Source organism: Oncorhynchus gorbuscha, linkage group LG04 (assembly GCF_021184085.1).
Source record: "Oncorhynchus gorbuscha isolate QuinsamMale2020 ecotype Even-year linkage group LG04, OgorEven_v1.0, whole genome shotgun sequence".
Taxonomy (NCBI): Eukaryota; Metazoa; Chordata; class Actinopteri; order Salmoniformes; family Salmonidae; genus Oncorhynchus; species Oncorhynchus gorbuscha.
This window is the reverse complement of record NC_060176.1, coordinates 40,689,460-40,708,107: the sequence shown is the minus strand read 5'-3', so window position 1 is coordinate 40,708,107 and position 18,648 is coordinate 40,689,460. Positions and strand designations below refer to the sequence as shown.

The 18,648-nt window shown below is 40.1% G+C and overlaps 1 protein-coding gene across 2 annotated transcripts in view; it reads left to right on the top strand.

Moving 5' to 3' along the window:
* LOC124034065 (syntaxin-binding protein 1-like) overlaps window positions 1-18,648 on the top strand; it is a 50,536-nt gene that overhangs the window by 28,141 nt on the left and 3,747 nt on the right. For both annotated transcript variants that reach the window (XM_046346781.1, XM_046346780.1), the window contains exons 14-18: window positions 5,536-5,674; window positions 5,861-5,970; window positions 6,336-6,440; window positions 7,070-7,155; window positions 9,025-9,179. In XM_046346781.1, coding sequence (XP_046202737.1) covers window positions 5,536-5,674; window positions 5,861-5,970; window positions 6,336-6,440; window positions 7,070-7,155; window positions 9,025-9,179 — 595 coding nt within the window. The remainder of the gene's footprint in view (window positions 1-5,535; window positions 5,675-5,860; window positions 5,971-6,335; window positions 6,441-7,069; window positions 7,156-9,024; window positions 9,180-18,648) is intronic.

The window sequence follows — 18,648 nt, the reverse complement described above, 5'->3', positions numbered from 1 at the left end:
GAAATGAAATACGAAACAATTATGTGAAATTGAATTAAACAATAATGTATGTTGATGCTAATATGATGTACAATATTCAATTATGTTTCTAATATGACAACAATAGCGTAATATATGTAATATGCCATTTTTAACAGTTTCACTAAATCATTTTAATTAACTTAATCATTATGACACACCCTTCACTCTTGTCATTGGTTGCACTAATTGCACTGTTTGTTTACACAACCTGGTTCAAGTATTCATGACATTACCCTGAGGAAGGCACAGTGCTGGTAAATGTTGGTAAATTCCCATTAAATTACTGGGAGTTAATATATGAAGTGTGTGACTTTCTTTATTTTTATAGTTTATTTGCCATTAGTCAGCACCTCCACACAAACTAATTTTTCTGGGTGTGCGCCAGCTCATGTTTAAAAAAAAAAAATCTATGTTCCTTACATGCCTTTATTAATGTTACTGTCAAAATGTGTGGCTGTAGTGTGTAAAATACCATTAGCAAAGTATTGAGACCTATGCGACAACATAATCATTTTATACAAGAAAGCGACAATGGTCCATTTAACCAACAGACTCATAAAATGTTTGTATCGACACTTCTTAGGGTATCTGTAAGATTAGGGGGAATAGATAGCAAAATGGGGTCCCATATTGTATCGAAATCTCCTTTCGTGTTCCTAAATATAGCACTAATGGTCTCCGGGTGAGAACACTTTTTAAAGATCTCACTATACCATTGCTTTATTGTTGATGGCTGGACTTTTATCCAGTTAAGGAGAATGCATTTGTGGGCCACAAAGAGTCATTTTTTTAAAGAAGATTGAGCTGTGCTAAGGTAAGTGAGGGCCTGTTCCCGACGACACCCAATACAAATAATAATATAATAATAATAATATATGCCATTTCGCAGACGCTTTTATCCAAAGCGACTTACAGTCATGTGTGCATACATTCTACGTACAAATAGCCATGGGTTCATTCTTATAGCACATATGAACATGCCTTCCAGTTCAGTTTTCAAATTTCCACAGAAGAAAATCGTAGATAATCGGCCAAGTCCAAAAACAGATGGTCACGAGTGCCTTTTTCTTCTTACACTATCAGAAAATTCTGCTTTCATGTTATTCCATATAAGGGGAGTACTATGAACCCTTTTTGCATAATCTTATATTGCATCTCTTGCACCTCGTTGCAGATGACCAACTGTCTTGCTTCGAGCATAGTCTTTGTCCAATTTACTTGCAGATGTGGTACAGCACATTTTTTGGGGGGGATTTGCTGAAACGATAGCAATGTGTCACCATCAAATATATCTGATATTGACCTTATACCTTTCTGGTACCAGAGGTGGAAAATGCTATCAGAGACGCCAGGGGAAAATACTTCATTATTTATAAGGGGAGTCAGAGCAGAAAAGCAATTCTTTCTCCCAAGATGTTTGCAAATATCCCTCCAGATCATAAAGGTATTGTTAAGAGTCGGGTTATGTTTCACTTCTGTGCTGACTGAGTTTCTATCACCAAATCTATCACACATGGTTAGCAGATGTTAATGCGAGTGTAGCGAAATGCTTGTGCTTCTAGTTCCAACAATGCAGTAATAACCAACGAGTAATCTAACCTAACAATTTCACAACACTACCTTATACACACAAGTGTAAAGGAATGAAGAACATGTGCATAAAAATATATGAATGAGTGATGGTACAGAACGGCATAGGCAAGATGCAGTAGATGGTATCGAGTACAGTATATACTGTACATATGAGATGAGTAATGTAGGGTATGTAAACATTATGAAGTGGCATTGTTTAAAGTGGCTAGTGATACATTTTTACATTATTAAAGTGGCTAGAGTTGAGTTAGTATGTTGGCAGCAGCCACTCAATGTTAGTGGTGGCTGTTTAACAGTCTGATGGCCTGTTAAAGAAGCTATTTTTCAGTCTCTCCGGTCCCTGCTTTGATACACCTGTACTGACCTCGCCTTCTGGATGATAGCATGGAGAACAGGCAGTGGCTCGGGTGGTTGTTGTCCTTGATGATCTTTATGGCCTTCCTGTGACATCAAGTGGTGTAGGTGTCCTGAGGGCAGGTAATTTGCCCCCGGTGATGCGTTGTGCAGACCTCACTACCCTCTGGAGAGCCTTACGGTTGTGGGCGGAGCAGTTGCCGTACCAGGCGGTGATACATCCGACAGGATGCTCTCAGTCATAACACTGATTAATGAGTATGGAGATGTGAAGCAGGAGTCGTTACTGACCCAATTAGTGCAATGTTAATCTCTTAACCATTCTGCAATTATGCAAGCATGACATGCCCATTTATAAATAGCAAATTATGTAGTGCTAAGCCTCTTAAATTATATGGTAGCTGCAGTTTACAGTGCCATATGAAGTCTTAGAGAAAACATTCATTTTAATCAGATGAGTTTTATTTTCCAATCTTGACACCTGTAAGACCTTCCTGGGTACGTATAGCCTCTGCCAGGGGCTCTAATACCAAGGAAAATAACAGAGGTGACAGTGGGCAACCCTCGCATGTCCCTCTCCTCAAAAATAAAGTGGGTGACTGCATTCCGTTTGTTATCACAGCAGCCTGTGGGGCAACTTGATCTGGTTATTGAAATTCTCTCCAACTTTAAAGCGGTGGAGTCCTTTAAATGGGCATGGCCATTCTACTCGGTCAAATGCTTTATCGGCATCCAACGATAGAGACACTGCTCAATGTTTTGATTGCTCACAATGTCGTATTATGCTAATGACCGATATTTGTAATTGAATGTCTTTGCGTTATCAAACCAGTTTGGTCCGGCTTTATTCAAATTTGTAGGAATCTTTCTAGTCCCCTGGCTAAGATCTTACTGTCTACACTAATAAGGGACACCAGCCTATAGTTAGAGCAGTCTTCATCAATTAGCATGGCTTAAAGTGGGAGGGAGTTCGCCCCTGGCAAAGGAGTCTGTATACATTTTGAGAAGGGGTTCCGTTATGAAACCTTGACCATTCCGATAAAACTCTGGTCCCATCATGTCCTGGGGATTTCCCATCTTTAAGGGTTTGAATCATCTCTTGTATTTCGTCTTTGGATATCTCCTTGCATAATAATTCTCTGTCTCCCACATGTATTGTTGGGAGAGACATAGTTTATCGAGAAAGTGTTGTACGTCTGCCAGATGATTGCTGGAGTCTGTAGTTTGATCCTTTTAATTGAAAGTATAGCGTTTGGTGAAGCTCTCTTCTTTGCCAGTCGACCTGTCTTATTTTCCTGTTCCTATAATCTGTGCCCAGACTGGGAAATGGATGCTTCTGCTTTGTCTGTAAAGCGTTTGTTTAATGCTGATCTTGCAGCTTGTAATTCTTTAAAAGGGCTGTTTGGAGAAAGTCCTATACCTTTTCTGTACCTTTTTTCTTTTTAAAAACTGAGCCAATACTTTTGTACATTTGATAGGCAAATGAATTCCTTTCAAATGAATAGTAGTTATTTTTTTAAATCACTCGTTGGGGTTTGCTGTTGTTACAGGATTCGCAACATGCAATGAAAGAGCAATGAGAACCATCTGAGAATATTTCACGTTTGGACAACATTAAGATAAAGAAAAACATAAACACACCGTATACAGCCAACATTACATAACAAAATAAAAACATCTGACAAAGACTGAATCAGTACGTTATACTGATTGGTTAAGCCACAGGGGAGGTGGAGTCTTGAAAATGGACATCATTATTCTTCACCAAACCGTTTAATCCTCCCCATTTCTAACCTTAAATTATGTTCACTACGTTAGAAAACATGCTTAAGGTAACCCACTGAAAAAGTGACAATATATTGACCGCATTTGGAGATACATTTAACGTTGTCTAGTCCATCGTCTCCTATGAGCATCTTCCATTGCGTTCATTAGTCCAAATAAACGTTTAGATTTTACCGTTAGCTACCCTGGTACGGTCTACCTTCCCAGAGGCCTTTTCCCAAATTGAAATAGGGCAATTAAAACGGCATTCATAGTTCGTTCAGTCAAAACCATTTTTTGTCCAAAACCATTTTTTGTCCAAAACCATTAGCTGACAAGTAATTTACTAGCCCATTTCATTCATTATAGCCTAATAATACTAATGATAAAATAATAATAATAATAGTGGGCTGGGAAGGAGAAAAGAACATGTATCAAACTTCCCCTAGTTAACAAGCTCATTGTTTAATAAGAACAAAATAGACTTAAGAAAGAAGAGGGATTCGTTAATGACAGCTGGCTTCTTAATGAAATACCAGGGCAAATCCCTTTCTGCTTCATATTATAGTCAGCAACATCAAACAGAACCACCTCTCAATATTTGAATCCCAGTCTGAGAGCCAGGGCGAGGCTATAGTGGCACATTAATCTATCAATCTTGATTATTCGGGCCATATTATGATGGGCGTCTGACCAGCTCGAGTCATTTTCCCCAACTGAGCTCTCAGCACCAATATAAGAAACATACGGCTAATAAATTGGATCCTTTGTGACGAGGAAAAGAGAGGGATCTTTGGAATTTGGAATCCTTATGCTGAAAGTGGACAGGCACCCAGTCACCACATCAATGTGAAAATCCAAACAGAATAGACCCATACAAACCGCTACAGGTAGGTGCTCTCGAGCCACTGGTCAGCGAAGGCCCCTGCCCTCGACCAAAGGGATTTTCCAAGGACCCGGGAGAGACCCGACCCGGCCGGCCGACCCGACTGGCATGGAGTCGAGTGCACCTACAAAACCAACTCCAAAATTATAATTGAAAAAACAATTACAAATAAATCCCGTCTATGATTAGTAAGATAATATTTCAATCAACACAAAGAATGTGTATGCAGTTAGCCTATATTGTCCCGTTTGAATGACATGACACGTGACCAGTAATAGTCACCGTTAGGCTACCTCTGCCAATAATGAATATCCCGTTGAAGTCCATAGTCGTGCAGCATACTTAATAGGGACAAGAAGAGCGAACTTAACAAGAAACAAAATAATTCCTTCACGACATATCATGAGTCATGACTTCTATTTCCTTTAGTCTTTAGTGAGTTCTTTATATCCATTTGACTGTAGTCTCAGCGTGCAGGTGGTGCGTGGACCATTCTTGATACACATGGGAAACTGTTGAGTGTGAAACCCAGCAGCGTTGCACTTCTTGATACACTCAAACCGGTGCGCCTGGCATCTACTAGCATACCATGTTCAAAGGGACTTAAATATTTTGTTTTCCCATTCACCCAATGAATGGCATACATGCACAATCCATTACTCAATTGTCTCAAGGCTTAACAATCCTTCTTTAACCTGTCTCCTTCCCTTCATCTACACTGATTGGAAGTGGATTCAACAAGTGACATCAATAAGGGATCATAGCTTTCACCTGGATTCACCTGATCAGTCTATGTCATGGAAAGAGCAGGTGTTCCTAATGTTTTGTGCAGGTGTTCCTAATGTTTTTGTATATCTGTTAGATCTCTCATCCTCTAATCCACCTCGTGCCCCTCCAATTGTCTTGCCCTACCCCAGGATCTAGCGATGGGTACAGATGCAGAGGGGGAGAAGATCAAGGACCCCATGAGGGCCATCGTACCCATCCTGCTGGATAAAGATGTCACTGTCTTCGACAAGATCCGCATAATCCTGCTGTACATCTTCATGAAGAACGGTGAGAGAAATCTATTTCCTGTGTGTCTGTATTTTACGATGTACATGACTCCACTTCTCTGTTACCATTACAATTGAGTGGGTGTGTGCATGTTTCTGCATGTCTGTGCATGTTTTCACGCATGTGTGTGTTTTTCTGGGCATGTGCATGTGTCCATGTCTGTGTTTGTGCATGCGTGTGTGTCAGGTGTTTCGGAGGAGAACCTCTGTAAGCTCCTCCAGCATGCTAACATCCCTCCTGAGGACAGTGACATCGTCGCCAACATGGCCCATATGGGCATGCCCATAATCTTAGAGGTGAGATCCTATAGTACCATACTTTAGTAACACCAGGACATATATTCATTAGGCACTGAACAGAAGAAAATGGACTGAAACAGGGAGGAACTACTAGCTAACTTGTCCAACAAGCAACTCTTGTTTTCGTTTTCCGTTGTAAAATGTTTTGTTATGTTTTTCTACAGTGTGCCCCAATGAATATGACCCATGAACCATTGTGGAACTCTCACAACTCTCTCACACACTAGTAAATCATTTTAACATGTGGATTGGGGATCCATTTTTGGGATAATGGCATAAATATGATATCTGCAGTGTTTATATGCTATCTGGGTCCAACTGAATAGTGTTTCAGTGTGTCAATCATCTACTGAACTTCCTAGGGGAACCCGACCCGCAAAGTGAAAAAGACTGACCGGAAGGAGCGAGTGAGTGAGCAGACCTACCAGCTCTCCCGATGGACCCCTCTCATCAAGGACATCATGGAGGCAAGTCCAGCCTGCTGTTGTTGTCACGAGAATTTGTATCCCAATGGTTTTTCTCAACTATCACTATAGCTTTGACCAATTCCCAGAGGTTGTAAGGCCCTGGTAAATGGAGAATTAGACAAAGTCCCAGTCTGCAATAGATCAATACTTTATTCAGAGAGCGGTCTGACTTCAAAAAGAGAACACAATCTTTTTATTCACACACACACACACACACACACACACACACACACTGGTTTCAGAATTATCACAAGTCGACAGTTCAGTTGGCCTTGAATGTCTCAACTATACCCAGCTCGTATTGCGAAATAGCAATACATTGGCCTAGTCACACACATGATTGAATTGTGACTCTAACACATTTCATACAATTAAATGGGTTCAGGGTAGAATACTTTAGTCATAATCTTAAACATACAAATGATTCTATAAGTTGTAGACTGTTATATACATGATCAATTTGTTAGTAGGGTCTAACATACATTAATTTAGTGTGGGTTAAGACTGGCATGGAAGAAATGGTCTCTCACTTTTAGGGTTGAGCCAGGGTATGGACATAAAGCTAGGGTTAGGGTTTGGGTTGAGCCGGGGTATGGTTAGTCCACTGACCTAATTATGTCTCTCTACAGGATGCCATTGAGGACAAACTGGATCCAAAGCAGTACCCCTACATCTCCCAACGCACTGCATCCACCCACAGCAGCGCTCCATCAAGGTATACAGATAAACCCTATTAATTGTACATCACCTCTGTGCTCTGTACCTTCTGAGATTCCAATTAGTTAATGACATTTTTCGTTTTAGGTCTTAGTGGAACAGCCTCAATATTTCCAAACACTTTGATTTGATAGTTTTTATGCTGAACCTAAATATAAACGCAACATGTCTAAAGTGTTGGTCCCTTGTTTCATGAGCTGAAATAGAAGATCCCAGAAATGTTCCATACTCACAAAAAAATGTATTCCTCTCAAACTTTGTGTACAAATTTGTTTACATGCTTGTTAGTGAGCATTTCTCATTTGCCAAGATAATCCATCCATCTGACAGGTCTGGCATATCAAGAAGCTGATTAAACAGCATGATGATTACACAGGTGCACCTTGTGCTGGGAACAATAAACGACCACTCTAAAATGTTCAGTTTTTTCAGGGAGTCAAGTTTTGAGGGAGCACGCAATTGGCATGCTAACTGCATGAATGTCCACCAGAGCTGTTGCCAGATCATTTAATGTTAATTTCTCTACCCATAAGCCACCTCGAACATTGTTTTAGATAATTTGACAGTACGTCTAACTGAGCTCACAACTGCAGACCACGTGAATGGTTGTGCTGCATGAGGAAAAGGGTAGTCACACCAGATACTGACTGGTTTTCTGATCCACGCCACTACTTGGGGGGGGGGGGGTAAATATATTTCTCCCATGGGCAAGGAAATTCAAATGGGGTGATGATATGAATTAACAGTCATTTTTATCCGAATGTGCAAATTGTCATAACAGCTCGTCAAGGTAGATGGATGATTTAAAAAATGTTATTGGACCTTAAATAGATATTGCTCTTCAACCTACAGGGTATTGGGAAAGTATTCAGACCCCTTGACATTTAGGTTACAGCCTTATTCTAAAATGGATTAAAAGCAACTGAAATATCACATTTTATATAGTATATATAAATATACACTACTGTTCAAAAGTTTGGGGTCACTTAGAAATGTCCTTGTTTTTTAAAGAAAAGCATAATTCTTCCATTAAAATAACATAACATTGATCAGAAATACAGTGTAGACATTGTTAATGTTGTAAATGACTATTGTAGCTGGAAACGTCTGATGTTTTATAGAATATCTACATAGGCCCATTATCAGTAACCATCACTCCTAATTGATCATTACAAAAGCCTTTTGCAATTATGTTAGCACAGCTGAAAACCTTTGTGCTTATTAAATAAGCAATAAAACTAGCCTTCTTTAAACTAGTTGAGTGTCTGGAGCAGCAGCATTTGTGGGTTCGATTACAGGCTCAAAATGGCCAGAAACAAAGAACTTTCTTCTGAAACTCGTCAGTCTATTCTTGTTCTGAGAAATGAAGCCTATTCCATGCGAGAAATTGCCAAGAAACTGAAGATCTCGTGCAACGCAGTGTACTACTCCCTTCAAAGAACAGCGCAAACTGTCTCTAACCAGAATAGAAAGAGGAGTGGGAGGCCCCGCTGCACAACTGAGCAAGAGGACAAGTACATTAGAATGTCTAGTTTGAAAAACGGACGCCTCAGAAGTCCTCAACCGGCAGCTTCATTAAATAGTACACGCAAAACACCAGTCTCAACGTCAACAGTGAAGAGGCGACTCCAGGATGCTGGCCTTCTCGGCAGAGTTGCAAAGAAAAAGCCACATCTCAGACTGGCCAATAAAAAGAAAAGATTAAGATGAGCAAAAGAACACAGACACTGGACAGAGGAACTTTGGTCCATCCACAGATGTTCAACAAACTGTCAGTAGACTATTATCAACATCTCATCAGCTTTTCTTTAGCCTTTCAGTAGCATCTCAACAGTATGTACTTGAATATCTTCCCCTCTCATTTCAGTGCCCGGTACGGTAACTGGCATAAGAACAAGGGCCCCACAGAGATGAAGACAGGTCCCAGAGTCATCATCTTCATCATCGGAGGCATGACCTTCAGCGAGATGCGCTGCGTCTACGAGGTCACACAAGCCAATGGAAAATGGGAAGCAATCATTGGTGAGTTGGCAGCATATGTAGGGTTACATGTTTTACTGTTTTGTGTCCTGTTTTTCTTTATCTAACATGGGAATATAAACTGTGAATAAATGCATAGGCCTATGCAATATTCATGGGCTGGTTGCACTAGTTGGATGTATTCCTGGTCATCAATTAAAATATACAACTATATTTGTCACATGCTTTGTAAACAACAGGTGTAGACTAACAGTGAAATGCTTACTTACGGGTCTTTTTCCAACAAAGCAGAGTTAAAGATAAATATATATATTTTTAAATATACAGTAAATAACGAATAACAATAACGAGTAAAATTAACATGGCTATATACAGGGAATACAGTATCAAGTCAATGTGCAGAGGTACGAGGCAATTTAGGTAGCTATGTACATTTGAAGTCGGAAGTTTACATACACCTTAGCCAAATACATTTAAACTCAGTTTTTCACAATTCCTGACATTGAATCCTAGTAAAAATGTCCCTGTCTTAGGTAGTTAGGATCATCACTTTATTTTAAGAATGTGAAATGGCAGAATAATAGTAGAGAGTGATTTTATTCCAGGTTTTATTTCTTTCATCACATTCCCAGTGGGTCAGAAGTTTACATACACTCAATTAGTATTTGGCAGCATTGCCTTTAAATTGTTTAACTTGGGTCAACTTTCGGGTAGACTTCCACAAGCTTCCCACAGTAAGTTGGTGAATTTTGGCCCATTCCTCCTGACAGAGCTGGTGTAACTGAGTCAGGTTTGAAGACCTCCTTGCTCGCACACACTTTTTCAGTTCTGCCAACAAATTTTCTATGGGATCGAGGTTTGGGCTTTGTGATGGCCACTCCAATACCTTGACTTTGTCCTTAATCCATTTTGCCACAACTTTGGAAGTATGCTTGTGGTCATTGTCCATTTGGTAGACCCATTTGCAACCAAACTTTAACTGATGTCTTGAGATGTTGCTTCAATATATCCACATAATGTTCTTATGCTTGCAAGACTCCCCTCCCTCCAAACATAACAATGGTCATTATGGCCATAAAGTTCTAGTTGTGTTTCATCAGACCAGAGGACATTTCTCCAGAAAGTATCATCTTTGTTCCCATGTGCAGTTGCAAACCGTAGTCTTTTTTATGGGGGTTTTGGAGCAGTGGCTTTGACCATGTTAATTCCTCAGTGATGTGGACACTGAAGAACTTGAAACTCTCGACCCGCTTCATTACAGACCCATCGATATAGATGGGGGCGTGCTCGCCCCTCCATTTCCTGTAGTCCGCAATCAGCTCCTTTGTCTCTGACATTGAGGAGAGCACTACGTGTCACAGCAAACTTGATGGTGTTGGAATTGTGCGCAGTCACACAGTTGTGAGTGAACAGTGAGTACATAAGAGAACTAAGCACACACCCCTGAGGGGCCCCCTTGTTGATGGTCAGCGTGGCCTATGTATGTGTTGTTGCCTACCCTCAACACCTGGGGGCGGCCCATCAGGAAGTCCAGGATACAGTTACAGAGGAAGATGTCCTGTCCCAGTGTCCTGAGCTTGGTGATGAGCTTGATGTTGAATGCTGAGCTGTAGTCAATGAGCAGAATTCTCACTTAGGTATTCCTTTTGTCCAGGTGGGTGAGGGCAGTGTGGAGTGCAATAGAGATTGCATAATCTGTGGATGTTTTGGGGCGGTATGCGAGTTGGGTGTCTGTTATGGTGGTGTTGATGTGAGCCATGACCAGCCTTTCAAAGAATTTCATGGCTATAGATGTGAGGGCTACGGGGCGCTAGTCATTTGGGCAGCTTAAGTTGGTATTACAGACCTGGTCATTGATGGGTTGAAAATGTCAATGAAGACACTTGCCAGCTGGTTAGTGTGTTCTCTGAGTACGTGTCCTGGTATTCTGTCTGGCCACGCGGCCTTTGCGACCTGTTAACCTTACTCACATCTGCTACGGAGAGTGGGATCACAGTCATCCGGAACAGCTGGGGGTCTCATGTAGGGCATGGAGGTCAAACTTTCGTCAGACGGTGATTGTCAAGCAAATAACTGTCGATCTCACGGTAATTGACCGTTAATTAACATAAACACATTTATTATCACCTGGTTTCCAGACATAGCCTACAAGCCACTGATGCAGACCTTTGGAACATTACATTTTTAAAAGTCTAACAAATCCATGTAATATAGCCTATACCTTCACAATAAATCCATTATTTATTTTAGACAGGTCAAAAGAAGTATGATATGAATAAAATGTAGTCTATTTCAGAAGAACAGAATAGCAGACTCTGAGTTGTCCTTATGTAGAGGGGCTATCACTCTTTCACACTGTGGTAAATGAAGCATGCTGTCATTCAGTCATATTTATTCCCATAGTAATTCGTTATGGATCCATTAATATATTTAAAGTCCCTAAACTTGGCAAGAGTCTATTGTCCTGCTGGTATTTGACAAACATCTGCATTTTGAGAGAGTATTTTTATCATTATTTTATTAACAAAAGCATAAAGATGTTGATGAAGATATTCTGTACAATATATGCTTTACCCAACATTATGCGTTGCATGTTTGTAGTTAAAATGTAAAACTTTAGAGTACTTAATACATTGCAAGTTGGGGAGATTTTTTTTTCTCACCTAGCCCGAACTATCCTCTTGTAAAGGTTGAAGAGTCTATTGTCCTACAAACAACCCATCATGGAAACATTGTTTGCACTCAGTGGTTTTAGGCCTGCAGAAGGTTATAACAATCCATGCCTTCTGGGAATTTTTCAAAGTCCAAAAGTTATGGGTGGAGTTAGAATTTTGGCTGTAAGAAGTATTAAAATCAACCAATGTCGGCCTTTAAATGCTTTATTATCCCATTTTGGTCTACAAGTTCCTTACTTTTCCCCCCTTCCTCATAAAGGTTCCAATTGATAAAGTAATTTCTAATTTCTGCCCTCCGAATTCATATTCATTATATAAATAGGCCCTTTTAATTTTGTCTGGCTTGCCATTCCAAATCAAATTGAATATTTTTTGCTCATATAATTTAAACAGGTCGCTAGGTGTAGTCAAAACCATAATTTAACCTTTATTTAACTAGGCAAGTCAGTTAATTAAGAACAAATTCTTATTTACAATGACGGCGTACACCGGCCAAACCCAGACATTGCTGGGCCAATTGTGCGCCGCCCTATGGGACTCCCAATCACGGCTAGTTGTGCCTGGAATCGAACCAGGGTGTCTGTAGTGACGCCTCAAGCACGGGTGCCCATTGGCAAATAGTTCAACTGTGATATGACTAAAGAGTTAATCAGGGTGATTTTTCCACAAATAGACAGGTATTTTCATCAAGGACACATTGTTTGCAGAGTCCACAAACAAGAGGTGGAGTTCCAGAGCTCACAGGTGTGCCTGGCATGGATTGTGACTTCATCTCGTTCCTCGCCCCCTTCTTTATTTGAGTAAATGCCGCAAATGCCACCTGACTCCCCACTAATGACATGACTCTCCATCCATACTACCTGGCTCTGGACCAATGCATCAGCTGATTTCATTTTACAATCACAGCTAGCTAAAGCGATTTAATTAATGGTTTCAGTAAGGAAAATATGGTGCTGTACAAAATAATCCTAACATTTCCAAATAAAAATCTGATTGATTTATCAAGACCAGTCCCCCATGCTCTGTCATTCAGTAGAAGTAATAATAATTGTTGGATAACAGATCGGCTCTTGGAACTTATTAAGAGAGCGGCTTCTATCTTCAATATAATCATTAATTCAGAAGGTTAAACCCAAAGGTTTCAGGCCTGCAGTAGGTTATAATAAACTGAAAATTGTGTGTCAATTCATAAACCATGTGCCATGGAATCGGTATATCGAAAATTTCTTCCCAACTATTTTGCAGTCTACATCCTTTAAATGAAACTGGTATAGATAAAAAAATATATCACAATTTTCTTTAACCAATTTTGATCTTTAATGCAGGGCAGACAGACAGGTTCCTTACTTTTTCCCTTTTCCACATGGTAATGGTTCTAATTTATTTTTTTATTTTTTATTAATTAGTATATTTGAGTTTAACCACAATATTTGTTGTATTATTTGTTCTGTCTTTTCTGGTGGATTAAACTGAAATTGCAACTAACTTTGTGGCTTGTTTAAAAAATAACGATATTTTGAGATTATTTTGTTTTCAAATAAACTGAAGTGAGCAGTTGTAATCTGAATAAAGGGGAAAAGGCCATTCTTGAACATGGGGTGAGGCATTCTTACTAATTTGTAAGTAAAGCCAGTTTGTCATTTAAAATGATTTATTTCTGTTTTTAGAGGGAGAGAAACCAAAAGCCCACTGTGGCTTTTTTTCGAAAATCATCAGTCCACATGTAAATTGTAATTCCCACATTTTGTACCCAAGTTCTCTCTTAACTCCAGCACCACTGACAGTTTTTTGTTGTTGCCTGATGTAGGAGACTCTGACTGAAAACACCCCCATTAAAGTCCATTTGTGCTACAATTTAGACTACCGATATCAGCGTTCTAACTCCCCCTTGTGATAGTGTGGTGCAATGACAGAATGCCACCATCTACCAATAACGGTCATGGCATAAGCTCAAAACGTGAGTAAAACATTTAAACATGTTTACCCTCACCACGCTGCCGGCCCAGATGTCATCCCTAGCCGCGTCCTCAGAGCATGCGCAGACCAGCTGGCTGGTGTGTTTACAGACATATTCAATCAATCCCTATCCCAGTCTGCTGTTCCCACATGCTTCAAGAGGTTCACCATTGTTTCTGTTCCCAAGAAAGCTAAGGTAACTGAGCTAAACGACTATCGCCCCATAGCACTCACTTACCGCCCCAATAGGTCCACAGATGACGCAATCACACTGCACACTGCCCTAACCCATCTGGACAAGAGGAATAGCTATGTAAGAATGCTGTTCATCGATTGCAGCTCAGCATTTAACACCATAGTACCCTCCAAACTCGTCATTAAGCTCGAGACCCTGGGTCTCGACCCCGCCCTGTGCAACTGGGTCCTGGACTTCCTGACGGGCCACCCCCAAGTGGTAAGTGTAGGCAAACAACATCTCCACCCCGCTAATCCTCAACACTGGGGCCCCACAAGGGTGCGTTCTCAGCCCTCTCCTGTACTCCCTGTTCACCCATGACTGCGTGCATCGAAGCTGGGACCGAGAGACTGAAAAACAGCTTCTATCTCAAGGCCATCAGACTGTTAAACAGCCATCACTAACATTGAGTGGCTGCTGCCAACATACTGACTCAAATCTCTAGCCACTTAAATAATAAAAAATTGAATGTAATAAACGTACCTCTAGTCACTTTAATCTGTTGCGACGAGCCATCCCGGATCCGGGATCGTGAATACAGCCTCAAGCTCATTACCATAACGCAACGTTAACTATTCATGAAAATCGCAAATTAAATTAAATCAATAAGCTCAGATTTTTGTTAACAACACTGTCATCTCAGATTTTCAAAATATGCTTCTCAACCATTGCAAAACAAGCATTTGTGTAACACTATTGATAGCTAGCGTAGCATTTAGCATTCAGCAGGCAACATTTTCACAAAAACCAGAAAAACATTCAAATAAAATCATTTACCTTTGAAGAACTTCAGATGTTTTCAATGAGACTCTCAGTTAGATAGCAAATGTTCAGTTTTTACAAAAATATTATTTGTTTAGGACAAATCGCTCCGTTTTCTGCGTCACGTTTAGCTACGAAAGAAACCTGTATCCAGGATTGTGTAAATCTATCCGCAAGCTCATTAGCATAACGCAACGTTAACATTCATGAAAATCGCAAATTAAATGAAATAAATCTATTTGCTCTCAAGCTTAGCCTTTTGTTAACAACACTGTCATCTCAGATTTTCAAAAATAGGCTTCTCAACCATTGCCCAAACAAGCATTTGTATAACACTATTGATAGCTAGCGTAACATTTAGCATTCAGCAGGCAACATTTTCACAAAAACCAGAAAAACATTCAAATAAAATCATTTACCTTTGAAGAACTTCAGATGTTTTCAATGAGGAGACTCTCAGTTAGATTGCTAATGTTCAGTTTTTACAAAGATATATTATCTGTGTGGACAAATCGCTCCGTTTTCTCCATCACGTTTGGGTAAGAAAAAAAATGAAAATTAAGTCATTAAAACACTAACTTTTTTCCAAATTAACTCCATAATATCGACGGAAACATGGCAAACCGATGTTTAGAATCAATCCTCAAGGTGTTTTTCACATATCTATCGATGATAAATCCATTGTGGCAGTTGACTTTCTCTTCTGAAGAAATGGAACGCACATGGACCTAGAAATTACGCAATAATTTCGACACAGGACACCGGGCGGACCCCTGGTAAATCAGGTCGCCAGGTCGCAATTGTAAATGAGAACTTGTTCTCAACTTGCCTACCTGGTTAAATAAAGGTGAAATAAAAAAATAAACAATGTAGTCTCTTATGGTCAATCTTCCAATGATATGCCTACAAATACGTCACAATGCTGCAGACATCTTGGACGAACGGCAGAGAGCATAAGTGTCAGGACCCGGTTACGAACCTGGGTCTCCGGAGTGAGAAACAGTCACTTAACCAACTGAGCCACGAATAGTCGGCAGAACCCAGAAGATGAGGCAGACACAGCAGTACTTGAGACGGTGTATTTAATGAAGTAAAAAATGAAGTTCTTCAGGAAAACATGTAACTCCACAACCTCAAAAGGAATCCTACAAGAACAAAGGTAATCCTCCAAGACAAAAAAGGTAAATCCACAAGGTGGAAGGTAAAGCACAAAAAGCCTCAAAAGATACTCAAAAAACAGACAAACAAGAACAAAAAAACAGAATTCCACAAGAGAGTCCACCGGGATCAACAAGAATTCTCAGAGAACTAGGGCTGGGTGCTAACATACAAACACAGAGCAAAGAACAGAGGAAAACAAAGGGTTTAAATACAATCAGGGGAAACGAGGCACAGGTGCAAATAATAATGGGGATCAAGGGAAAACAAAAGGTCAAAAGGCACAGTGGGGGCATCTAGTGACCAAAAACCGGAACAACCCTGGCCAAATCCTGACAATAAGCTCGTTCACGGCACATTCACAGCCATATAAGGAGACGATAGAAAAACAGAGCTTCAAAAATTCTGCTCATTTCCTGTTTGAGTTTCCTCTTGGTTTCGCCTGTAGCATGAGTTCCGTGGCACTCACAGATAATATCTTTGCAGTTTTGAAAACGTCAGTGTTTTCTTTCCAAAGCTGCCAATTATATGCATAGTCGAGCATCTTTTCGTGACAAAATATTGAGCTTAAAACAGGCACGTTTTTTTATCCAATAATGACATAGCGCCCCCATAGGTTGAAGAGGTTAAACAATGCCACTTTATACTGTATAATGTTTACATACCCTACATTACTCATCTCATATGTATATAACTTTATTCCATCTACTGCATCTTGCCTATGCCGCACAGCCATCGCTCATCCATATATTTATATGTACATATTTTTATTAATTCCTTTACACTTGTGTGTATATAAGGTAGTTGTTGTGAAATTGTTAGATTACTTGTTAGATATTACTGCACGGTCGGAACTAGAAGCACAAGCATTTCGCTACACTTGAATTAACATCTGCTAACCATGTGTATGTGACCAATAAAATGTGATTTGTGTGGCTGTAAAGCACCCTAAAACAATCCATGCCTTCTGCGGCCATTGGCCATTGTGTCCTTCTCCCTGAGTGCTGAGCGCTCCGAATCACCTCTCGCTCACATGGCTGTCCATCACAGACACATCGGGGACGCAACTGCGCATGTCTTTATCCAATTCCGAGGTCATAGTGAAGATATTGGAAGAACTGTCCATATTTAGTTTTTGTCAGCCAACAAGATGAATAGGCCTCACGAACAGCAAAAGCACCAGCCTATGTCAATACTATCCCCAATAGTCTGTAACTGTTATGTGGGGTGCAGTAAGGTTCCAAATGAATACAATCACTAGCCTCAAAACATTTTTTTGTAAATAAAATGTGGCTGACACAACTGATCAGAACATTTAGCTTAAAATGTTGAATAACTATTACGTATTTCTCACATTATAAATTCAGCAATGCGCATATAGCAGTGAGGATGTTCCATTAGTGGAAAAACACCATTATCAATGTGATTATGTATGTAATGTTTTATGATAAAGTTGCATTTTTATGGTGAAAATGATCTTCCCCAAACTTGAAACTCACACGCTGCTTATGTCTGCCAGTTAGGCTGTAAACCCCTTGTAAAGCATATCAATGTGCTTCATTTTAAGAAGTTATTTGGCCACTTTAGTTGTGGTACAAACCTCATCAAAACATATAGGCCTATGGGCTCGGCTACATGAGGTGTGACTATGATTCGAAAAAGTAGCACTAAAAGAAGGCAGTTTCTTATGCTTGGCATCATTCACATGTGATATTATATCATTCTAAATAATATTTGTGTGAAATTAGTTTTGATTTAGAATGGACCGTTCATGCACCTGTCTCGAACAGGGGCAGTGGGAGAAAATTTGCACTTAAATATCTCTCGCAATTTCATAGCCTATAGAAATGTTGCTCAACATGAGCTCATGGGCTCCCATGACGTCACTGATGCACTTATTAATGACTGATGTGGTAAACTCCTAAATGTTACCAGAGGAGTCCCGGAATATATTCAAGTCTGTGCTATCGAAACTTAGCATTTGTTTCATCGTACCACTTTGGAATTGAGCGAGTCACTGGTACCTCCTGTTTGAGTTTTTGCTTGTTAACAGGTAGCAGGAGGTGGTTATGGGCTGATTTACCAAAGGGATGGCGAGGGAGGAAGCCTAGCTAACGTTAGCCACCTAACTAACATTTGCTACAACAAATTGGTACCCGTAACATATCATAGAATTTGTACGATAGCGCCCTTTGACTTGATCTACATATCTTGAATCCTCCTATCTATACTTAGGAACTGTGGAAATCATTAGAATATACAGTTGATATCCAATATTGCTTTTCCGCTGTGTCTGACTCAGCTGTTGCTACTGGGTGGAATCGGCTTAGTGTGTTAGTGGGCTCAGATCAGATGGTGTTTCTGAGAATGCATCAGATAGAGGATGTGTGTGTTGTGACAGCAGGGAAGGGATACCAACAGTGGCAGGGACAGGACACAGTTACTCTACGAAGGTACTGAATTACATTGATCTGCAGATGAGTTATCTATCAAATGCCAAGTCTAGGTCAAGTTAAATGACCTATATGCATCCTAAATGGCAGCCTATTCCCTATATAGTGTGTTACTTTAGGGTGCCATTTAGGACAGGAAAACCAAGCTTAATTCATGTTATCTGGAGAATGTCCTTTCACACATGTTAACTGCTTTTACATTCATTTTTCTTGCCACTAATATTTATCTTTTTCAGGGGACCTTACCATTTTGCATCAGATCAAGTGCGACA